General features: G+C 40.7%; 1 protein-coding gene and 1 non-coding gene across 2 annotated transcripts; one reads left to right on the top strand and one right to left on the bottom strand.

The window, feature by feature from the left end:
- Window positions 1-16844: 16844 nt before the first annotated feature.
- LOC112085089 lies at window positions 16845-19482 on the bottom strand. The gene is made up of 5 exons (XM_024154014.1): window positions 18652-19482; window positions 18276-18605; window positions 17590-17786; window positions 17226-17541; window positions 16845-17024 (listed from the first exon to the last, which is right to left on the bottom strand). The coding sequence occupies exons 1-5, from the start codon at window positions 19480-19482 to the stop codon at window positions 16845-16847; spliced, it is 1854 nt and encodes a 617-aa protein (XP_024009782.1).
- A 2878-nt stretch (window positions 19483-22360) lies between these two features.
- Window positions 22361-22466, top strand: LOC112085098. Its single transcript, XR_002898708.1, has one exon. It is a non-coding gene; the product is annotated as a small nucleolar RNA R71 (small nucleolar RNA).
- Window positions 22467-23566: the final 1100 nt, after the last annotated feature.

The following is a 23566-nucleotide window of genomic DNA, read 5'->3' as shown; positions in this document are numbered from 1 at the left end:
GGCATGAAATGACAAGGAGGCGTTGGGAGACTAGAAACAAGAGGTGAGAGTTCCTAAATGTGGAAGGAGATGCATCATTTACTTGTTTTATTATTCCTTTAGATACACCTCAAATCTCCTATGAAAATAAAAAAACCGGGACTCTTTTTACTAAAAGTCATATTCCGATCCAAATTGGCATGATAATGACAAGGGGGCGTTGTGAGACTAGAAACAAGAGGTAGAGAGTCCTAAATGTGGAAGGAGATGCATCATTTTACTAGTTTTCTTATTCCTTTAGATACACCTCAAATCTCCAATGAAAATCGGAAAACTGGGACTTTTTTTTACTAAAAGTGATATTCTGATCCAAATTTCTATGATAAAGACAAGGGGGCGTTGTGAGATGAGAAACAAGAGGTGGAGAGTCCTAAATGAGGAAGGAGATGCATCATTTACTTGTTTTCTTATTCCTTTAGACACACCTCAAATCTCCTATGAAAACTGGAACTCTTTTTACTAAAACTCATATTCTGAACCAAATTGGCATGATAATGACAAGGGGGCGTTGTGAGACTAGAAACAAGAGGTAGAGAGTCCTAAATGTGGATAGAGATGCATCATTTACTTGAATTCTTATTCCTTTAAATACACACCTCAAATCTCCTATGAAAATCAGAAAACTGGGACTCTTTTTACTAAAAGTCATATTCCGATCCAAATTGGCATGATAAAGACAAGGGGGCGTTGTGAGACTAGAAACAAGAGGTAGATAGTCCTAAATGTGGAAGGAGATGCATCATTTACTTGTTTGTTATTCCTTAAGATACACCTCAAAACTCCTATGAAAATCAGAAAACTGTAACTCTTTTTACTAAAACTCATATTCTGAACCAAATTGGCATGATAATGACAAGGGGGCGTTGTGAGACTAGAAACAAGAGGTAGAGAGTCCTAAATGTGGATAGAGATGCATCATTTACTTGAATTCTTATTCCTTTAAATACACACCTCAAATCTCCTATGAAAATCAGAAAACCGGGACTCTTTTTACTAAAAGTCATATTCTAAACCAAATTGGCATGATACTGACAAAGGGGCATTGTGAGACTAGAAACAAGAGGTAGAGAGTCCTAAATGTGGAAGGAGATGCATCATTTACTTGTTTTCTTATTCTTTTAGATACACCTCAAATCTCCTATGAAAATCAGAAAATTGGGACTCTTTTTACTAAAAGTCATATTCTGAACCAAATTGGCATATTCTCCAATTTGCATGTATTTATAGTCTCTAGTACTCTCTGGTGTCTAGGATTCCGGAATTGAGGCTGGGAAAATGATACAGGATTCAGAAATGGGCCTTCGAAGACGGAGTTAGCTGGCCGCGGTCGAGATGTGTGTGACCGCGGGGAATGGGTGGCTGGCAGCGGTCGCGATGGTTGTGACCGCGGGGAATGGCTTGTTGGCCGCGGGTGGAAACGCTTGCCGGCTGGTTTACGGGATATCTTGCTCTTCGCATATCTTTTGATTGAACCGTTGGCTTGTCAAGCTGTAAAGTGTGCTGGAAATTTGATACTTCCATCTTTAAGATCTCCAAATTTGAGTTGGATAAGACGGTGAGAAAGCCTTCAATCGGGGGTGAACTTCTGACGGTTTGACTCTGAGCTGAAATCTGGTTTTCTATCCATTTTGTTAAGTTTTTCCCTAAGTTACCTGAAAAGAGTCTTGGAACTACAAATACTAGAAAAACGTAATAAAAGTACTTAAAAGCAATTAAAAATAGAAAAAGTATTTCAAAACGATCCATTAAAGTTGTCAAAATATGGTGATATCAACTCCCCCAGACTTAAACCTTTGTTTGTCCTCAAACAAAGTAAAAGTCTAAACTAGTTAGTGAAAACGAAAATAGGGAATGCACAAATCTCAGAGACATGAACTCCTAAACTAGGACCAAAGATAGTGCATCAATCCACAACTTAGTCTATAAAATCCTCACCAATACACAAAAGATACTAGTCCACTTTTTCCGTCATGCAAAACTTAAACAATCTAAATCTTGATTCCAGTCAACTAGCTCTCTACATTCATTAAGTTCAATAGTGAGTTCTCATTAAAGACATCATCCAGGGTAGACGGCGTTTGGCATTAAAAGGCTGTTTAAGTGGTGGAGTTAAAGTGTTTTGGGTTACCTGATGAATTTGGAGGATGCAAGATAATATGCAAAACCGCAAGAGAGATAAGGACCTGTTGATGACCGCAATTGTCAGTCACTTCTTCTTGCCAAATGTTGTTGCATAATCCTTCCTCCTTTGTTGTAAACACCTGTTCCCCCAGACTTAGATTCTTTCTGGGAATCAGAAAATGATCTCCAAAACTCCATAAAATCGAACTCCAGTTGCCTTAAGACTTAAAATTCGACCTCTCTAGACTCTCTAAGGCTTTTATTTCCTTTCTTTTCTTATATTCGGATTTTTTTATTTTTTTATTTTTTTATTTTTTTATTTTTTTATTTTTTTATTTTATTTTTTTATTTTTTTATTTTTTATGGTTTTATTGGTTCATTTTTTTTATTTTTTTATTTTTATTTTTTTTAAGAAGGAAAAACCTTTTAAAGAGAGAGAGACTAGAGGACGAGATTGTACCAAAATTTGAGATTTTTCTAAGGCAAACTGAGCTTCCTCTTGTGTTGAATTCTTCCGGGAACTTTTCGGGCAAATCACAGGTCTCTGGCTTTGGTGACTAAAAACTGCGTCGTTCCTCTTTCTCTCCAACGTTTTTGCACTTATCTGCATATAAGACAACAGAAAACAAGAGTGCATGTGGTTTGAAAGAGGATTGGTTAAGGTGGGGAACTAGCCATTCAGGATCAACAGAGAGTGATAAAAAGATAAAGGAGTCCTAAATGTATGATTCATTTCCCTGGTCTAATGTTTCAATGAGAAAATTAAGTCCAAATTAAGTCCAAATAAAACAGAGCTAGTGTATTCCTTCATCTAAATCGAAATCATTCAAATTCCTCTGGGGTACTTCGTTTCAAATGTGCTTAGCTACCGCCTAGTCTAGTCCTAAATCATGAATGAGCATGTCACTAGGAACAGTCTAAAAGCACACAGTCAACTATCATTGATTCATGTTCACCATTCCCTTTAAAACGTATTTTGTTTTGAAAACCGATTTTGAAAAACTTTAAGGAAAATGCAAAAAGTGTAGATAATGCAAGACTTATGAAAGAAAAGTGGTTAGAAAGGGATGAAATCCTCCCCCAGACTTAAATCACACTGTCCTCAGTGTGAAACAAGTCGATATTGGATGAGAAAAATGCATAGATAATCGAATTGGTAAGGCCAAAGAGAACTTACCTGGATCCGGGATGCTGGTGGTGATGAACCGGATTCATTCGAAGAGGTTTGGGAATGTGATAGGTGGTGATGAAGGTGGTGGGAAGTGATGAATGAGGTGGAGTGGGGATTGGTGAGGTGGAATGAGGTGAAGTGGGTGGTTTGGGGTCGGGTTTCGTCTCAACGACCATTCACCGCGGTCAGAGGTCACGCGACTGCGGTGAAGTGGTGCTCGGCCGCGATCAGAAAGACGCAGCCGCGGTCGATCATGCGTTTCTCGCGGTCAGAGCATCTTCGACCGCGGGGGCTTTTATTGCGGCCCGTCCTTGCTTCTCCTTGGTTCCTGCTGGACCGAGCAGTGAGGGACCATCCTTTTTTTTGGTTTTTTCGGATTTTTTGATTTTTTTGGCTTTTTTGTTTTATAAGAAATACCTGAAACTAAGAAAAAAAAAGATCAATAGAGAAAGAAAGAAAAATCCTAAAGAAAACAATACCTAAATGGGTTGCCTCCCATTAAACACTTTTGTTTTAAGTCGTTTAGCTCGACTTTTGGTGTTGGACGTGGCTTAATTCAATAAAGAACACCTTGTCCTGAGACAAGTCTTTTTCGACATCTTCTTGCTTTGCCTAGCAGGTTCTTCGTCACTCCAAAGCTCTTCTTCAAATTCTTCTGTTCCAGAACGTTTTCCTGCTTTGCTGTTGTATGGGACAACTTCTGTGAAGACATCTTTGTCGATATTAGGAAACGAAATCCTCCGGTTTGGCCAGTCCATTATAGCTCCGGTAGTTGCTAGAAAAGACCATCCGAGAATCACTGGATATGTTGCGTCTCTCGTCTCGACAATGTAGAAGTCGACAGGCACTATGCAATCTCCTATTCTCAAAGGAATTTCATGAGCTATTCCTTGAGGCGTTGCATTGGAATCATCAGCTAGACTAATTCTTGCTCTAGTCCTGCGCAGGTGTTTGATACCAAGTCTCAAAGCAATTGCCTTGGAAATCATGTTAAGACAAGCTCCAGAATCACAAAGCACGTTTTTAAACATTTCTCCTCTAATAGAACAAGAGATGAGAAACTGACATACACCTTCGATTTTGTCAAGTGTTCGAACTGGTTTACCTCTTCTGGCATGATTGAACAAGTCTTCTATCTCAGGGACTGATTCTTTGCTCTCACAGAAGTAATGGCCTATCATGAAGTCTTTGCAAGCTCTGGCAAAGGTGATTCCTTCAGGTAAATTTCGGACTACATCATTGAATTCGTCGAGCTTCTTTTTGCTGATTTTGTTGGTGTAGTGGTTGTAGTCTTCCGGCTTTTTGAGGTGAATCGCATAGACAGCTGCTTCTGGTGTTGTCATGTATCGAGCTCGCATAAAGTATCTATGGATATCCTCTTTAGACTCCTTGCAGTACCTGAAAAAGACTTGCAAACGACCAAGCTTCCAGATTTCATCAAAGCTTAGGTGAGCAGGGAATGACCTAACCACGTTGTTGAACTACATGAGCTTCTCTCTACTGATGTTGTTGGTGATCCATTGAATTTCTCCTGAACTGTCTTCTGAGGAATATCCTGCGCTTGGATCTTCTACAAACAACCCATACTCTTCATTTTCAGAGTATTGTTCTTCATACTCATCTTCACAAGACAAGGCCATGTTGCAGGGCAATGACTTGTCTTTGTCTTCAGATCTTTGGGTGCTGATGGAGCAAACTAGTTGTTGATGGATGGGTTTAGTTATTCCAGGAAGTGTATCAGACGCACAACTGCTTGTATAAGCTGAACGGGGCTGTTTTTGAACGTTTTTCCGGTTGGCCTTGACTGCAGGAGACGCCCATGGGCCACGGGTAGACCAAGCACGACCGCGGAAGAAGGCATCCTGGCTACGGTCGGAAGCGACGCGACCGCGGGAAAGTGTCTCCGAGTTGATTTGCTGATGTTTCTTGATCCTTTGCTTCCTGGATGATCTCCTGGGTCTTCTGGCTTGATGTACTTCCTCTCTGGACTTGAGTCTTTAGTTTTGGTTGCTGGAATCTGCTCTCCAAATCCTTGTATGATCTCCTCAACCTTTTCTTCAACTTCATCAAGAGCATAGACTACTTTGTCCATGGTTGAGTCAAGCTCTTCGGTTTTGTCAATGACTTTGTAAACCTTCTCTGAAACTTCGACTGTGAAGTCATAGAACTCGTTCTTAGCTTCGTTTAGGGCATTGTCCACATCATCAAGTTTGAAATCCAGGTCTATGACTTTGTTTTTGGTGTTGCGAAGCTCATAGGTGTGCTTCGCTTGCTCTTCCTCCATGCTGTCGAACCTGTAAGCGATCATAGCTGCGCCCTTGGTTGCTCGTTCTTCTATTGATTTGACTTGTGAGGCTAGGTTATCGATCTTCTCATTGAAAAGTTTTAGATATCCCGTCAATCTTTTCGTTTAGAGCGGCTGTAGCAGTTGCTTGATCTTCTATGAACTGCTTGATCACGCCTTCGAGCTGACTCAATCAGTTACTGAGCTGGACGTTCTCATCTTGCTGGAGAACCTGGTGAGGTAGGCGGTACATAGGATATCTAGGGTTTGCCATTGGAGGTACGTATGGCTCGTTCTGGAACGTTCTATAGTCTTCAGTTCGAATTTCTTTGTAGAGATCGCATAAGTACTGCTTCTCTCTGCGTCTGGTGGCTTGAGGAGTGTTGAAAAAACCTTCTTCATAGTATGGACTTCTGAAATGGAAACAAAATAACCAAAAAATGGAAATATGTTGAAAAAGGGGTTCTAGAGTCGATTTACCAACCTTTCTTAGGGTTTTGCGTAAAAGAAAACGCGTGCTTTCCCCGGCAACGGCGCCAAAAACTTGATGTGGTGTGTGTCGAGGGTGTCAAGTTTTACCCTAAATGAAATCAATAGCCGCAAGTGCACAGCTGATCGATTGTAGTACTTAGGGATCGAATCCACAGAGAATGAGGATCTTTCCTACAAAAGCATTCGAAAGAAATATAAAGTAAGGAAGTCTAGAACCAGGCGAGTTTTGTGAGGGTTTTGGTGGTGTGTTTAAAACGTAAAAACAAATCCTAAAGAGAAAATACGGTAATTAAAATGACCTAATAACTAAACTTAACAAAAACGGGTAAAAACAAGAAAAGCGGCTAACCTAATTGCTTAAATAAAAATCGATTGAAAGAGTAAAGATACTAGACTAAAGCTTGAATGAAAATCGGTGTAAATCTATAAGAAAAGAGGTGCTGGGGTTCAGGTAAGTTTTCTCAGGGGTATGAACGATTCAAAACATTGCTAGAGAGTATATTTGATAAGATCTTAGCTTAAACTTTTCGAACTGGAGTCACGGACGTATGAATACGCCACTGTCGTGATCATAGACAACTATCTCTCTCAACCCTAACCAGTAGGTTTTCACTCTGGCCCTGGAAAAGAAGAGATGCATTATGTTTAAGACTCGTCAGCATTCACAAATCGACCATAGGTATGTTTCCACTCCTATGGTTGTTTTGCTCTCCCAAACTAGATCTGACACCGGATGAACACTTTCGTGTCACCAAACATCTAGATCAGATTGTAGTTCATGACGTTACTCTCATGCAGTAAAACCGAATTTAGAAGAAAAAGTTCTAAGATTCGGCTCAATAGCCAATGGAATCCTCACCGAACATATATATCCCCATCGAAATTCCCTTAGACCCAACAATAAAACTACTCAGACATGATAAACGAAATCAAAAACATAGTATTAAAAGGTAGAATAGAAACCGATATTGAAAAAGAAAGAACAAGGGTTCAAGAGACAGATCTTTCTTTCCCAAAAACCTAAAAACAAAGCTTAAAGTAAAATTTCTGTAAAGTATTTCGTCTCTCCTCTTCTCTCTTAAAAACGACCTAAATGACATGTATTTATAGTCTGCAATACTCTCTGGTGTCTAGAGTTCCGGAATTGAGGCTGGGAAAATGATACGGGCTTCAGAAATGGGCCTTCAAAGTCGGAGTTAGCTGGCCGCGGTCGGGATGTGCGTGACCGCGGGGAATGATACAAGCACCAAGCTGTCAAGGGCTTGTAGGATCTCGGAAGGAAATCTGTTGATCGATGGCCAAGGGGTGATTCAAGTGAATGAGCAACTCTAGACAATTGAATCGGCTGGTGGAAGTAAAGGATGTGAAATGGATCGAAGTGCACCACACAAGTTGTGAAAGACTTGTGATACAACACAGATTCTCGGCTCTAGGAGGTACTGGTCTCAACTAGAGAAAAGAAGAACAAGTTTTGCACAGAAAACTCAATGAAAGAAAATTCTCGTTTTATTAATATCAAAGGTGAAAAATTACAAGGCTGTAATGGGATCTTATATAATGGTCCTAGCAGCTTAGACTCAAAGAAATAAAAAGACTCAAAAAAACAGGACTTTTAAAAGTAAAGACTCAAAACAACATGACTTGTAAATTAAAATGCTACATTAAAGGGAAATAAAAAAAAAAGGAAAGAAAGACTGTCTAAACTAATTGTCTCTGCAAGGAATCAAAGACAAAAACTCATTAGTCAAAGATATAAAAACTGATTGAACACTTACCTCATTTGGTGGCCGAGACTAGTGTGTCTTTGACTAAGCTTTGAATCTTCCCTCTTAAGTGTCTTGATTCATTGGCGAGATAGTCAGCATGTAGACTTGGGCTTGATTTGGTAAAAGGGGCCAGACATCTTGATTCTTTGAAGCTGGGCCGTTTGCTAGCTCTTGGCATTCTTCAAGTAATCCAGTCCAAGCTTGGGCTTTAAGCGGATCCACTTCTTGGTCTTCTTGCGGCTTCACTTGATCCACTTGTGACATTGCTTGCATCATGCTCTGGTTATACTTGTGTTAGAGAATCTTAGCTCTTTATCTTGTTATGGGGCCTTCATAAACAATTGGTACTTCCACAACTTGTAGTTGTGGTTCGGTTAAGTCAGGTTCAGCTTGAATGGCCTCATCATTCCCTCCCTCTTCAAGAGGATTTGACCTCAAAACTGGTTCATCTGCAATATAGGGAGCTAGATCAGATACATTGAAAGTTGAAGATATGTTAAACTCATCTGGTAGTACGAGTTTGTAGGTGTTGTTGTTGATCTTTTCTAGTATCTTGAAAGGTCCTTCTGCTCTTGGTGCTAGCTTTGAACTCCTTTGGTTTGGGAATCTTTCATGTCTCATGTGCAGCCACACCCAATCTCCTGGTTCAAACACCACTTCTTTGCGTCCTTTGTTGGCATGCTTCACATTCTATTCAGTTCTCTTCTTTAAGTTCTCCTTTGCCTTTTGATGTAGTTTCTTTATGAAATCAGCTCTTCTTTCTCCATCTAAACTCACGGCTTCAGCAGGTGGTAATGGTGTGAATTCCATTGGGGTCTTGGGGTTGAATCCATAGATTATCTCGAATGGAGACATCTTTGTAGCTGAATGCTGAGCTCTGTTGTAGGCGAATTCGATGAAGGGTATGCACTCCAACCAGTTCTTCATGTTTCTTCCAAGAGTGGCCCTTAACAATGTAGATAAAGTTTTGTTCACCACCTCAGTTTGGCCATCTGTTTGGGGATGACACGTAGTAGAGAACAAAAGCTTAGTGCCAAGCTTCCTCCACAAGGTTCTCCAAAAGTGGCTCAAGAACTTGCTATCTCGGTCAGATACAATGGTTCTTGGCACTCCATGTAAGCGCACCACCTTCTTGAAGAATAGATCCGCCGTTTGAGATGCATCATTAACCTTTGCACAAGGTATAATATGTGCCATCTTGGAGAATTTGTCCACCACCACAAATATGGAGTCTTTGTGCTTGATCTTTGGCAGCCCCAGCACAAAATCCATCGAAATATCAACCCATGGTGCTGTAGGGATCGGTAGTGGTAAGTACAAACCGTGAGGGTGCACTCTAGACTTGGCTTTTTTGCAGATCACGCATCTTGCACAATGAGCTTCTACAGCCTTTTTGAGGTGAGGCCAATAGAAGTGCTCTTTTACCACTGCAAGCGTCTTGTCTACTCCAAAGTGACCCATCAATCCTTCTCCATGAGCTTCTTTGACAATGAGATCTCTAAGGGAACATTGCAGAATACAAAGTCTCTTATCTCGGAACATAAAGCCTTCATAGATGTAGAACTTTCCATGAACTCCTTTGCTACGCTCCTCAAAGCTCTCTCCTAGCTCTGGATCCTCTTTGTAAAGGTCTTTGATGAACTCAAAACCCATAACTTTGGCCTCCATAGTTGCGATGAGTGTATGTCTTCGAGATAAAGCATCCGCCACTATGTTGTCTTTGCCCTTCTTGTACTTGATAATGTAAGGAAAAGTCTCGATAAACTCCATCCATTTGGCATGTCTCCTCTTGAGGTGGGTTTGTCCTCGAAGATGCTTAAGTGTTTCATGGTCAGTGTGGACCACAAACTCTCTTGACATCAGATAATGCTGCCAAGTCTCCAAAGCTCTAACTAGAGCATATAACTCTATGTCATACGTCGGATAGTTGACCGTAGCTCCTCCTAGCTTTTCACTGAAAAACGCCACTGGTTTTCCTCCTTGTGTCAGTACAGCTCCTATGTGATGGTGGTGTGTTGTGGGTGTCAAGTTTTACCCTAATTGAAATCAATAGCCGCAAGTGCACAGCTGATCGATTGTAGTACTTAGGGATCGAATCCACAGGGAAGGAGGATCTTTTGCTGCAAAAAGCCTTTGAAATAAGTTAAAGTAAGGAAGTCTAGAACAAAAACGGTTTAGTGGGGGTTTGGTAGTGTGTTTAAAATCTAAAAACAAAATATTAAAAGAGAATACGGGAATTAAATGACGTAATAACTAAACATAATGAACGAAATCAAAGACATAATATTAAGAAGTAGAGTAGAAACCGAAATTGAAAACGAAAGAACAAGGGTTCAAGAGAACAAATCTCTCTCTCCCTAAAAGCTAAAGCAAAAACAATAAGAATATGAAGTAAATATTTCGGTGGTGATAGGTTTCACGATTTCTAGGGCTCCCAAGACATGTATTTATAGTGCTCAAGACCTCTCTGGACGTCACTTAGAGTTTCTCCAAATGTGGGCTTCAGAAATGGGCTTTTTGGGCTCGGAGGTCGGGACAAGTGTGACCGCAGTGGATGAGTGGTTTGCCGCGGTCGGGATGCTCCTGACCGCGGGAAAATGCTTGTTGGCCTCGGGTAGAAGTGCTGGCCAGCTGGTTTACGGGACATCTTGCTCTTCGCGTATCTTTTGATTGAACCGTTGGATTGCCAAGCTGTAAAGTGCACTGGAAAGCTGATACTTCCATCTTTAAGGTCTCCAAATTTGAGCTGGATCAGACGGTGAGAAGTCCTTCAATCAGGGGTGAACTTCTGACGGTTTGACTCTGAGCTGAAATCTGGTTTTCTATCCATTTTGTTAAGTTTTTCCCTAAGTTTCCTGAAAAGAGTATTGGAACTACAAATACTAGAAAAACGTGATAAAAGTACTTAAAAGCAATTAAAAACATAGAAAAAGTATTTCAAAACGATCCATAAAAGTAGTCAAAATACGGTGTTATCAACTCCCCCAGACTTAAACCTTTGTTTGTCCTCAAACAAAGCAAAAGCCTTAACTGGTTAAGTGAAAACAAAAATAGGGAATGCACAAATCTCATAGATATGAACTCCTAAACTAGGACCAAAGATAGTGCATCAATCCACAACTTAGTTTAGAAAATTCTCACTAATGCACAAGAGATACTAGTCCAGTTTTTCCGTCATGCAAAACTTAAACAATTTAAATCTTGATTTCAGTCAACTAGCTCTCTACATTCATTAAGTTCAATAGTGAGTTCTCATTAAAGACATCATCCAGGGTAGACGGCGTTTGGCATTAAAGGGCTATTTAAGTGGTGGAGTTAAAGTGTTTCGGGTTACCTGAAGATCTGGAAGATGCAAGATAATATGCAAAACAGCAAGAGAGATAAGGACCTGTTGATGACCACAGTTTTCAGTCACTTCTTCTTGCCAAATGTTGTTGCATAATCCTTCCTCCTTTGTTGTAAACAGCTATTCCCCCAGACTTAGATTCTTTCCGGGAATCAGAAAACAATCTCCAAATCTCCATAAAATCAAACTCCAGTTGCCTTGGGACTTAAAATTCGACCTCTCTAGACTCTCTAAGGCTTTTATCTCCTTTCTTTTCCTTTTCCTTTTTTTTTTTTGGAAAGAAAATGCCTTTTAAAGAGAGAGAGACTAGAGGACGAGATTGTACCAAAATTTGAGATTTTTCTAAGGCAAACTGAGCTTCCTCTTGTGTTGTATCTTTCCGGGAACTTTTCCGGCAAATCGCAGGTCTCTGTCCTTGGTGACTGAAAACTGCGTCGTTCCTCTTTCTCTCCAACGTTTTTGCACTTATCTGCATATAAGACAATAGAAAACAAGAGTGCATGTGGTTTGAAAGAGGATTGGTTAAGGTGGGGAACTAGCTAAAGATGAACTAGCCATTCAGGATCAACAGAGAGTGGTAAAAGGATAAAGGAGTCCTGAATGTATGATTCGTTTCCCTGGTCTAATGCTTTAATGAGAAAATTAACTCCAAATTAAGTCCAAATAAAACAGAGCTAGTGTATCCCTTCATCTAAATTGAAATCATTCAAATTCCTCTGGGGTACTTCGTTTCAAATGTGCTTAACCGCCTAGTCTAGTCCTAAATCATGAATGAGCAAGTCACTAGGAACAGTCTAAAGCACACAGTCAACTATCATTGATTCATGTTCACCATTCCCTTTTAAAACGTATTTTGTTTTGAAAACCGATTTTGAAAAACTTTAAGGAAATTGCAAAAAATGTAGATAATGCAAGACTCATGAAAGAAAAGTGGTTAGAAAGGGATGAAATCCTCCCCCAGACTTAAATCACACTGTCCTCAGTGTGAAACAAGTCGAGATTGGATGAGAAAAATGCATAAATAATCGAATTGGTAAGGACAAAGAGAACTTACCTGGATCCGGGATGCTGGTGGAGATGAACCGGATTCATTCGAAGGGGTTTGGGAAGGTGATTAGGTTGTGATGAAGGTGGTGGAGGGTGATGAATGAGGTGGAGGGTGATTGGTGAGGTGAAATGAGGTGAAAGGGATGGTTTGGGTCGGGCTTGGATGTCAACGACCAAGTGCCGCGGTCAGGGGCTGCACGACCGCGGCAACCAAGTACTTGGCCGCGGTCAGGACTACGCGACCGCGGCTGACAGTAGGTTTCCTGCGGTCAGAACACTTGCGACCGCGGGGGCCTATATCGCGGCCTCTTCCTGCTTCTCCTTGGTTCCTGCTGGGCCGAGCAGTCAGGTACCATCCTTCTTTTTGGTTTTTTCTGGTTTTTTTGATTTTTTTGGCTTTTTTTGTTTTATAAGAAGCACCTGAAACTAAGAAAAAAAAAACATCAAAAGAAAAAGAAAGAAAAATTCTAAAGAAAACAATACCTAAATGGGTTGCCTCCCATTAAGCGCTTTTGTTTTAAGTCGTTTAGCTCGACTTTTGGTGTTGGACGTGACTTATTCCAATGAAGAAGACCTTGTCCTGAGACAAGTCTTTTTCGACATCTCCTTGCTTTGCTTAGCAGGTTCTTCGTCACTCCAAAGTTCTTCTTCAAACTCTTCTGTTGCAGAACGTTTTCCTGCTTTGCTCTTGTATGGAACAGCTTCTGTGAAGACATCTTTGTCGATATTAGCAAATGAAATCCTCCGGTTTGGCCAGTCCATTATAGCTCCGGAAGTTGCTAGAAAAGACCATCCCAGAATCACTGGATATGTTGCATCTCTCGTTTCGACAATGTAGAAGTCGACAGGCACTATGCAATCTCCTATTCTCAAAGGAATTTCATGAGCTATTCCTTGAGGTGTTGCATTAGAATCATCAGCTAGACTAATCTTTGCTCTAGTCCTGTGCAGGTGTTTGATACCAAGTCTCAAAGCAATTGCCTTGGACATCATGTTACGACAAGCTCTAGAATCACATAGCACGTTTTTAAGCATTTCTCCTCTAATAGAACAAGAGATAAGAAACTGACCTATACCTTCTATTTTATGAAGTGTTCGAACAGGTTTACCTCTTCTGGCATGATTGAACAAGTCTTCTATCTCAGGGATTGATTCTTTGCTCTCACAGAAGTAGTGGCCTATCATGAAGTCCTTGCAAGCTTTGGCAAACGTGATTCCTTCAGGTAAATTTCGAACCACATCATTGAATTCGTCGAGCTTTTCCTTGCTGATTTTGTTGGTGTAGTGGCTGCAGTCTTCCGGATTTTTGAGGTGAATCGCATAGACAGCTGCTTCTGGTGTTGTCATGTATCGAGCTCTCATAAAGTATCTATGGATATCCTCTTAGACTCTTTGCAGTACCTGAAAAAGACTTGCAAACGACCAAGTTTCCAGATTTCATCAAAGCTCATTAAGGGAATGACCTGACTACGTTGTTGAACTCCATTAGTTTCTCTCTACTGATGTTGTTGGTGATCCATTGAATTTCTCCTGAGTCGTCTTCTGAGGAATATCCTGCGTTTGGATCTTCTACAAACAACCCATACTCTTCATCTTCAGAGTATTGCTCTTCATACTCATCTTCACAAGACAAAGCCATGTTGCAAGGCCATGACTTGTCTTCTTCTTCAGATCTTTGGGTGCTTATGGAGCAAACCAGTTGTTGATGAAGTGGTTTAGTCATCCCAGGAGGTGTACCAGACGTACAGATGCTTGTATGAGCTGAACGGGAGTGTTTTGGGACGTTTTTACGGTTGGCCTTGACTGCAGGTGACGCGACCGCGGGGAAGCGACCATGGGCCGCGGGCAGACCCATCACGACCACGGGAGAACGCCTGTTGGCCGCGGTCGGAGCCGACGCGACCGCGGGAGTTGGTCTCCGAGCTTCTCTGCTGCTGTTGCTTCCTCCTTTGCCTCCTTGGTGGTCTCCTGGGTCTTCTGGCTTGATGTACTTCCTCTCTGGACTTGAGTCTTTAGTTTTGGTTGCTGGAATCTGCTCTCCAAGTCCTTGCATGATCTCCTCAACCTTTTCTTCAACCTCATCAAGAGCATAGACTACTTTGTCCATGGTTGAGTCAAGCTCTTCGGTTTTGTCGATGACTTTGTAAACTTTCTCTGAAACTTCGACTGTAAAGTCATAAGACTCGTTCTTAGCTTCGTTTAGGGCTTTGTCCACGTCATCAAGTTTGAAATCCAGGTCCATGACTTTGTTTTTGGTGTTGCGAAGCTCATAGTTGTGCTTTGCTTGCTCTTCCTCCATGCTGTTGAACCTGTTAGCAATCATAGCTGCATCCTTGGTTGCACGTTCCTCTATTGAATTGACTTGTGAGGCTAGGTTATCGATTTTTTCATTGAAAAGTTTCGATATCCCATCAATCCTTTCGTTTAGAGCAGTTGTAGCGGTTGCTTGAGCTTCTATGAACTGTCTGATCACGCCTTCGAGCTGACTCAGTCTGTTACTGAGCTGGACGTTCTCATCTTGCTGGAGAACTTGGTGAGGTAGGCGATACATAGAGTATCTAGGGTTTGCCATCTCAGGTGCGTAGGGCTCCTTCTGGAACGTTCTGTAGTCTTCGCTTTGAGTTTTTTCGTAGAGATCTCGCTGATATTGCTTCTCTATGCGTCTGGTGGCTTGAGGAGTGTTATAGAAACCTTTCTCATAGTGTATATCTCGATTTATAGGATCCATATCTTCTGAAATGGAAACAAAATAACCGAAAAATGGAAAGTTGCAGAAAAGGGGTTCTAGAGTCGATTTACTAACCTTTCTCGGGGTTTTTCAGAAAAGAAAACGCGTGCCTTCCCCGGCAACGGCGCCAAAAACTTGATGGTGGTGTGTTGTGGGTGTCAAGTTTTACCCTAATTGAAATCAATAGCCGCAAGTGCACAACTGATCGATTGTAGTACTTAGGGATCGAATCCACAGGGAAGGAGGATCTTTTGCTGCAAAAAGCCTTTGAAATAAGTTAAAGTAAGAAAGTCTAGAACAAAAACGGTTTAGTGGGGGTTTGGTAGTGTGTTTAAAATCTAAAAACGAAATATTAAAAGAGAATACGGGAATTAAATGACGTAATAACTAAACTTAACGAAAATGACTAAAAATAATAAAAACGGATATTCTAATGCTTAAATGAAAATGAACTAAAAAGGAAAGACAATATTGAACTAAAGCTTGAAAGAAAATCGGTGTAAATCAATGGAGAAGAAAGCGTTGGGGTTCAGGGAAGTTTTCTCAGGGGTACGAACGATTCAAAACATTGCTAGAGAGTAAATTGATAAGATCTTAGCTTAAACTTTTCGAACTGGAGTCACGGACGTATGAATACGCCACTGTCGTGATCATAGACACTATCTCTCTCAACCCTGACTAGACGTTTCCACTCTGGCCCTGGAAGAGAAGAGATGCATTATGTTTAAGACTCGTCCTAATTCACAAATCGCCGTAGGTAGGTTTCCACTCCTATGTTTGTTTTGCTCTCCTAAACTAGATCTGATACCTGATGAACACTTTTGTGTCACCAAGCATCTGGATCAGATTGTAGTTCATGACGCTACCATCATGCAGTAAAAACGAATTCAGAAGAAAAAGTTCTAAGATTCAGCTCAATAGCCAATGGAATCCTCACCGAACATATAAATCCCCATCGAAAATCCCTTAATCCCAACAATAAAACAACTCAGACATAATGAACGAAATCAAAGACATAATATTAAGAAGTAGAGTAGAAACCGAAATTGAAAAAGAAAGAACAAGGGTTCAAGAGAACAAATCTCTCTCTCCCTAAAAGCTAAAGCAAAAACAATAAGAATATGAAGTAAATATTTCGGTGGTGATAGGTTTCACGATTTCTAGGGCTCCTAAGACATGTATTTATAGTGCTCAAGACCTCTCTGGACGTCACTTAGGGTTTCTCCAAATGTGGGCTTCAGAAATGGGCTTTTTGGGCTCGGAGGTTGAAGGCCGCGGTCGGGACAAGTGTGACCGCGGTGGATGAGTGGTTTGCCGCGGTCGGGATGCTCCTGACCGTGGGAAAATGCTTGTTGGCCTCGGGAAGAAGTGCTGGCCAGCTGGTTTACGGGACATCTTGCTCTTCGCGTATCTTTTGATTGAACCGTTGGATTGCCAAGCTGTAAAGTGCACTGGAAAGCTGATACTTCCATCTTTAAGGTCTCCAAATTTGAGCTGGATCAGACGGTGAGAAGGCCTTCAATCAGGGGTGAACTTCTGACGGTTTGACTCTGAGATGAAATCTGGTTTTCTATCCATTTTGTTAAGCTTTTCCCTAAGTTTCCTGAAAAGAGTCTTGGAACTACAAATACTAGAAAAACGTGATAATAGTACTTAAAAGCAATTAAAAACATAGAAAAAGTATTTCAAAACGATCCATAAAAGTGGTCAAAATACGGTGTTATCACTATGCCAATCCCTGATGCATCACACTCCACTTCAAATGTTTTGTTGAAGTCGGGCAATACTAGAACGGGTGCATTGGTTAGCTTCTCCTTGAGTGTATCAAACGCCTTTTGTTGAGCTTCTCCTCAGGTAAAACCAACACTTTTCTTCACCACAGCTGTGAGAGGTGCGGCTATACTGCTGAAATCTTTGACAAAACGCCGGTAGAAGCTTGCTAACCCATGGAAACTCCTCACTTGACTGATGTTTGTTGGAGCCGGCCAGTCTTTGATGGCTTTAATCTTTTCCACATCAACCTGTAATCCCTGCGAGCTCACAAAAAAACCTAGAAAAACCAACTTATCAGTGCAGAATGCGCACTTCTTTATGTTTGCATAAAGGCCTTCTTGTCGAAGAGTCTTTAAAACAAGCTCAAGATGTGACACATGATCAGATAAACATTTGCTGTAAACTAAAATATCATCAAAATAAACTACAACAAACTTACTGATGTATGCTCTAAGAACTTGGTTCATTAGACGCATAAAAGTACTTGGTGCATTGGTGAGGCCGAAGGGCATCACCATCCACTCATAGAGACCTTGCTTGGTCTTAAAGGCAGTCTTCCATTCATCACCTTCTTTCATCCTCACTTGATGGTATCCACTCTTGAGGTCGATCTTTGAGAACAAGGTGGCTCCACTAAGCTCATCAAGCATGTCATCAAGTCTTGGAATCGGGTGTCTATACTTGATGGTGATGTTGTTGATGGCTCGACAATCTACACACATGCGCCATGAGCCATCTTTCTTTGGCATCAACAGGACAGGAACGGCACAAGGGCTGAGGCTCTCCCTCACATATCCTTTATCTAGTAGTTCCTTGACTTACCTCTCTAACTCCTTAGACTCCTCAGGGCTCATTCGGTAAGCCGGTTTGTTTGGCAAAGCTGCTCCCAGGATGAAGTCTATTTGGTGCTCTATGCCTCGAATTGGTGGCAGTCCCTCAGGCATTTCTTCAGGGAACACATCTTTAAACCTGTCAAGTAAATCAGTAATATCCAGTGGTAGTTCAAGCTCACCTAGAACCTGCGCTCAAAAGCTCCTTAAAGATCATTAGTAGCATTGTGTGTTTAGCAGCAAAAACTTTTCTTACATAACTAGGCTGAACAAGAAAATTTGATTTAGAGACACTTTCTTTTTCTTTTAGCATTTGCATTTGAAGATCATGCACTTGTGATGGTGTAAGAGGTGCTAGACTAACCTTTCTTTTATTATGCATAAGAGTGTACATATTAGTCTTACCATCATGCTTAGTTTCTCTATCAAATTACCATGGTCTACCTAACAATAAATGACCAGCTTGCATAGGAACTACATCACATAAAACTTGATCTTGATATTTTCTTATGCTAAATGAAATGGTGACTTGATCGGTAATTTTAAGCTCTACCTTATCATCGAGCCATCTCAGCCTATAGGGCCGTGGATGTTTGTTCTCTCAAGGCCTAGCTTATCCACCATGTGAGCACTTGAAACATTAGTACAAGACCCACCATCAATAATAAGGTTACATACCTTCCCTTTTATGGTGCAACGGCTGTGAAAGATGTTCTCTCTTTGTATGGTCTCGGCTGGCTCCACCATTACACTTAGTACACGTCTAGTGACAAGAAGCTCTCCTGTATCTGGATAAGCTATGTCACCATACTCATCGTCTTGATCTTCTTGAACATCAGCTTCATCGTGTGACTCATACTCTCCAGCCTCGGTCATGAGCCGCCTTGCCTTTGAAACGTGAATCAATTTCCACACCTTTGCCTTTGTCGAGTGGTTTGTTGAAGTTGGAGTTCCAAGTGGTTTGTGGCTTGCTTCTGGTGTTGGTGATCTTCTTCTTGATGTGTTGTTCTGCCTGTATAGACAAATGGAAAATATCTTTGAAGTCTTGATGTACCTGTCTCTCCACTTTGCGGCTGATCCTCTCTTGCAAACCATCAAGAAACTGGGCCATTAGAGCTTCTTCGTCGTCATGAACCTCCAAATGATTCCTTAAGCGCTCAAACTCTTCATAGTATTCTTCTACAGTCCTGGTTCCCTGTTTAAGAGTTCGAAAACGACGCTGTAAGTCTCTATAAAAATGAGGGGGAACATACCTTTGCCTCATCAGGTCTTTCATGTCGACCCATGTATCAATAGCTCTCAAACGGCTCCTCTTGCGGTCTGAAAATTCTCTGTCCCACCATGTAAGTGCACCGTCGGTGAGCTGAGCCACTGCTAGTGCTACTCTCTTTGGACCAGGGTGATTGTAATAGTCGAAGATGTGATCCATCCTCTTCTCCCAATCTAGATAAGCCTCTGGGTAAACTTTGCCAGCAAAGTTTGGTGCGGTCAGCTTGATATGGTTCTGGTTCTGTCTAAAGTAAGGTGTATTCTCTTCATCATCGGCATCTCCATAGTCATCTTGTGGCACACGCCTTCTTTGACCACGGTTTCGCCTATTGCGAGGGTTTGGTTCATCGTCTTGAGATGAATCTTCTTCTTCCCCTAAGTTTGTGGCGTCTGGCTCATTGATGTGAATGCCATTGCGTCTGGTATTGGCTCCAGCATTATGTGCTCCGGTGTTGTTGGTTCCAAGGCCGCCAACATTACGAATGGGTGCTCTCGGAATTTGCTCGACCGGAGTGATCCGGTCACCAAGTTCTTGCCTTAAAGATTTTATCTCATCTCTCATACTAACCACCAACATGTACAAGACGTCTTGATTATTGCTGGTATCTTCTCCCATGGTTTATTGCTCTCGCAAAAGAAACAAAGAGGAAGTGATTAAGCTCGTTCAAGAAATAAGAGAATAAATATGGCAAGTCTGAATTATCAAAAAAAAATGTAAATTATGCTTTCTCTTTTTTTTTTTTGATTTTATAATGACAGACTCTAATTGAATTAATTAAGGAAAATAAATTCTGTCTAAATAAATTAGAACTTAAACGAGTTTGTGAGTCAAAGAGTGATTGAAACAAATATGGAAATATTGACTAATGCACTGAAGTTTGGAAAATCAACACAACAATTCAGGGCTAATTGTTTTTTTTTTTACTTTTCTTTGATGTAGAAACATAGGACAAGACTCAGATACACGATGAACAATAAGATGTTATGATGAGTTTTTTTTTTTTAACTTTGATGATAAAATAATTTAACGATGAACTAATGGAAAATGATGCAAACAAGATGATATGATGTGAACTAAATTCTTCTTTTTTTTCTAACAAAATGAGTATGATTATTGAAACTAGATGCAACTATAATGAGATATGAATTTTTTTTTAATAATAATATGCAATAAAATTCAACAAAACAAATGATAAACAAAACAAAAGAGATTAAATCGGATAGATAAAACCTGGGCTGAAGGAACTTCAGCTCTGATACTAAAAATGATACAAGCACCAAGCTGTCAAGGGCTTGTAGGATCTCGGAAGCAAAGCTGTTGATCGATGGCCAAGGGGTGATTCAAGTGAATGAGCAACTCTAGACAATTGAATCAGCTGGTGGAAGTAAAGGATGTGAAATGGATCAAAGTGCACCACACAAGTTGTGAAAGACTTGTGATGCAACACAGATTCTCGGCTCTAGGAGGTACTGGTCTCAACTAGCGAAAAGAAGAACAAGTTTTACACAGAAAATCAATGAAAGAAAATTCTCGTTTTATTAATATCAAAGGTGAAAAATTACAAGGCTGTAATGGGATCTTATATAATGGTCCTAGCAGCTTAGACTCAAAGAAATAAAAAGACTCAAAACAGCAGGACTTTTAAAAGTAAAGACTCAAAACAACATGACTTGTAAATTAAAATGCTACATTAAAGGGAAATAAATAAAAAAAGGAAAGAAAGACTGTCTAAACTAATTGTCTCTGCAAGGAATCAAAGACAAAAACTCATTAGTCAAAGATATAAAAACTGATTGAACACTTACCTTATTTGGTGGCCGAGACTAGTGTGTCTTTGACTAAGCTTTGAATCTTCCCTCTTAAGTGTCTTGATTCATTGGCGAGATAGTCAGCATGTAGACTTGGGCTTGATTTGGTAAAAGGGGCCAGACATCTTGATTCTTTGAAGCTGGGCCGTTTGCTAGCTCTTGGCATTCTTCAAGTAATCCAGTCCAAGCTTGGGCTTTAAGCAGATCCACTTCTTGGTCTTCTTGCGGCTTCACTTGATCCACTTGTGACATTGCTTGCATCATGCTCTGGTTATACTTGTGTTGGAGAATCTTAGCTCTTTGTCTTGTTATGGGGCATTCATGAACAATTGGTACTTCCACATCTTATAGTTGTGGTTCGGTTAAGTCAGGTTCAGCTTGAATGGCCTCATCAAAATATCGAAGGTCTATCTTTATCTTTGTCCATCTCCAAAACTTGAAAATCGGCTGAGATTATTTTGTTTCCAATGATCAGTGGCAAGTCTTGGATCATTCCTTTTGTTCTTTTTTGAGATGAATCACCAAAGATTATCCTTACTGGAGATGGGACAAATGTACCTATACCAAGTTTCTCAGCAACAGATTTTGACTTGACATTCACATTAGCACCAGATCACATAAACAATCTGAAAATTCAATTCTAAAGATTGAACAAGTGACTGAACAACGCCTTGGATCCTTAGACTTTTTGAGTCTTTGGTCAGGCAAGCGTTTGGGTACATTAACTGGAATGACTTGGCCTTTCTCATGCTCGGTTTCAGCGTCCTTCATGAGAGGTTCAGGTGTCGATTTTCTGTTAGAGTCTGCGACATCTTCTTCTTCCAAAACTGATGTCATAGCATTGCAGAACTTCTTTGGGTTATCTTCCACTCTTCCTGGTAAGACTCCTGGTTGTCTCTTCATTGAATCTGCAGTTTGACCTATCTGATGTTCCAACTTCTTGACATGGGTCGCAAGAGATTCGAACTTCTCATTCAAGTCATTGTAAATACAATCAATCGTCACCCCCATTTCCCTGATTGACTTCTCATTGCCTTGAGTAGTCTGCATCATAGTTTGTTCAAGCGATTTAGCCTGGTTGCTTAGATGAGAAAGGGTTGCTTCTAATGAGCTGGCATGTGCTTGTTGAGGATTGAAAGGTGGTCTTTGTTGGAAGTTTCCTCCTCCATAGTTCCCATTTTGAAACTTGTTTTGACAACTCTTTTGCTGTTGCGGATAGGGCTGATTTTTGGCTCCTTGATTTCTGTATGAGAGATTGTTGGAAGTTGGCACCAGAGTTCCTGAAGTTTTTGTTGAAAGCTGGACTAAATCGGTTTTAGTATGCCTGAGCTCCCATAAAATTGATTTCTTCCTCTTGGTACATGCCATCTTCTTCATATCTTCCATCTTCTTCATTTCCTGCAGCAGTATCACAAGCATGTATATTATTATTTTGAGACTTAAGAAGTTGACTTACCATGCTTTTTAGCTCAGCAATCTCCCTTGATTCATGACTAGTGATAGCCTTCTTTGATCTGTTATACTCAGGGTTGTTTTTGCTGTTGGCTACAGCTAGATTTTCGATGAGTGCTCTCCCTTGTGGTATGGTTTTCGAACTGAAATCTCCATTGCTAGCAGTGTCAAGAGAAAGTTGATACTTCTGTTGTAGTCCTGTGTAGAAGGTGCTTAGCAGGTTTGCTCCTGAGAAACCATGATGAGGGCAGTCTGTCTCATACTCTTTGAATCGCTCCCAGGCTTCATAGAAGGATTCTATTGGGCCTTGTTGGAAACTTTGTATCTTGTTTCTCAGCTGGTTCGATCTTGACTTGGTGTAGAAGTGGTTCAGGAAAGCTGACTTGCATTCTTCCCATGAAGTAATAGAGCCAGATGGCATATATTTTAACCATCTAAAAGCTTTATCACTTAGAAAGAAAATAAAAAGCTTACACTTCACAGAATCCATAGTTTCTGGAGTTGTTCTCACCATTCCAAAGATTTCTTCAAAAATATCAATGTGGTCCATTGGATGCTCAGTAAAGATTCCATGGAATTTGTTCTGTTTCACCAAAGAGACTATTTGATGTTTTATCTCATGATTTTCTCTTGGAACATGAATTTGAATAGCTGATCGATTTTGGAAGTGTTGGTGAGGTTATTCAAATCGGCAATGAGTCTATTTCGAGACTGTCTTCTCGCAGAATTGGCAAGTTGAATTGGTCGATTGGCTTCTCTAACAACTGGTGGAACAATGTTTTCATCATTCCTTCTTCCTTCAGCATCGGCCTGGTTTTGTCTCCTTTGTTTATCAGCGGCTTGAGCAGAATTTAGAGGACTCGGTTTCCGTCTTCATAGAGTTGTCGCTGTCCATCTTCTTCATGGGCAGCATCAAGGTCATCACCATGAATTGAATCATGGTCATCATCTCCAACGTGATCCTCCTGACAATTATCGTAGAACTCTGTTGCCGCCACCTTAACTCGATTCATCTCAGTATAGTGTTGACAATTGAAGACCAACTCAATCTTCTTTTCCCAGTCTAAATACGCATCAAGATCATTCTTTCCGTGAAATGGAGGAATGTGTAGCTTGAGGCCTCCTAAACCGTCTGGAACTGTAGCCTTATCTTCTTTAGTTCGTCTATGCTTCCCTCTACTTCCTCTAGACGAGCTGCTCTCGTGACCATAGTATATATCGGCCTCCTCATCTCTGGTGCTTTTATTTGGCTCTTTGACCTTTTCTTTTCCATGATCTCTCCTCCTTGTTTCTTTGTGTGACCTTGAATCAGAATGATGCTGTTGCATCTCTTGTCTAAACTCTTCAAGTTGGGAGGCAAGAGGTTCTTCATCTCGGCCATCATGGCTTCCATCATTAATTTGTTGAAACCATTGCCACTGGTCTCCTCGTGTTGATCC

The sequence above is a fragment of the Eutrema salsugineum genome, unplaced genomic scaffold (assembly GCF_000478725.1).
Source record: "Eutrema salsugineum unplaced genomic scaffold, Eutsalg1_0 scaffold_30, whole genome shotgun sequence".
Classification (NCBI taxonomy): Eukaryota; Viridiplantae; Streptophyta; class Magnoliopsida; order Brassicales; family Brassicaceae; genus Eutrema; species Eutrema salsugineum.
The sequence above is the reverse complement of the archived record's forward strand: the minus strand, read 5'-3'. Positions and strand labels throughout refer to the sequence as shown.

Coding starts and splice junctions, on each gene's coding strand:
- LOC112085089 (XM_024154014.1), bottom strand. CDS start 19,482: ATGGGAGAAGATACCAGCAATAATCAAGACGTCTTGTACATGTTGGTG. Junction 17,787..18,275: donor GTTGCACCATAAAAGGGAAG/GTATGTAACCTT, acceptor TTTTGAGCGCAG/GTTCTAGGTGAGCTTGAACT. Junction 17,542..17,589: donor GAGTCTAAGGAGTTAGAGAG/GTAAGTCAAGGA, acceptor GGAGAGCCTCAG/CCCTTGTGCCGTTCCTGTCC.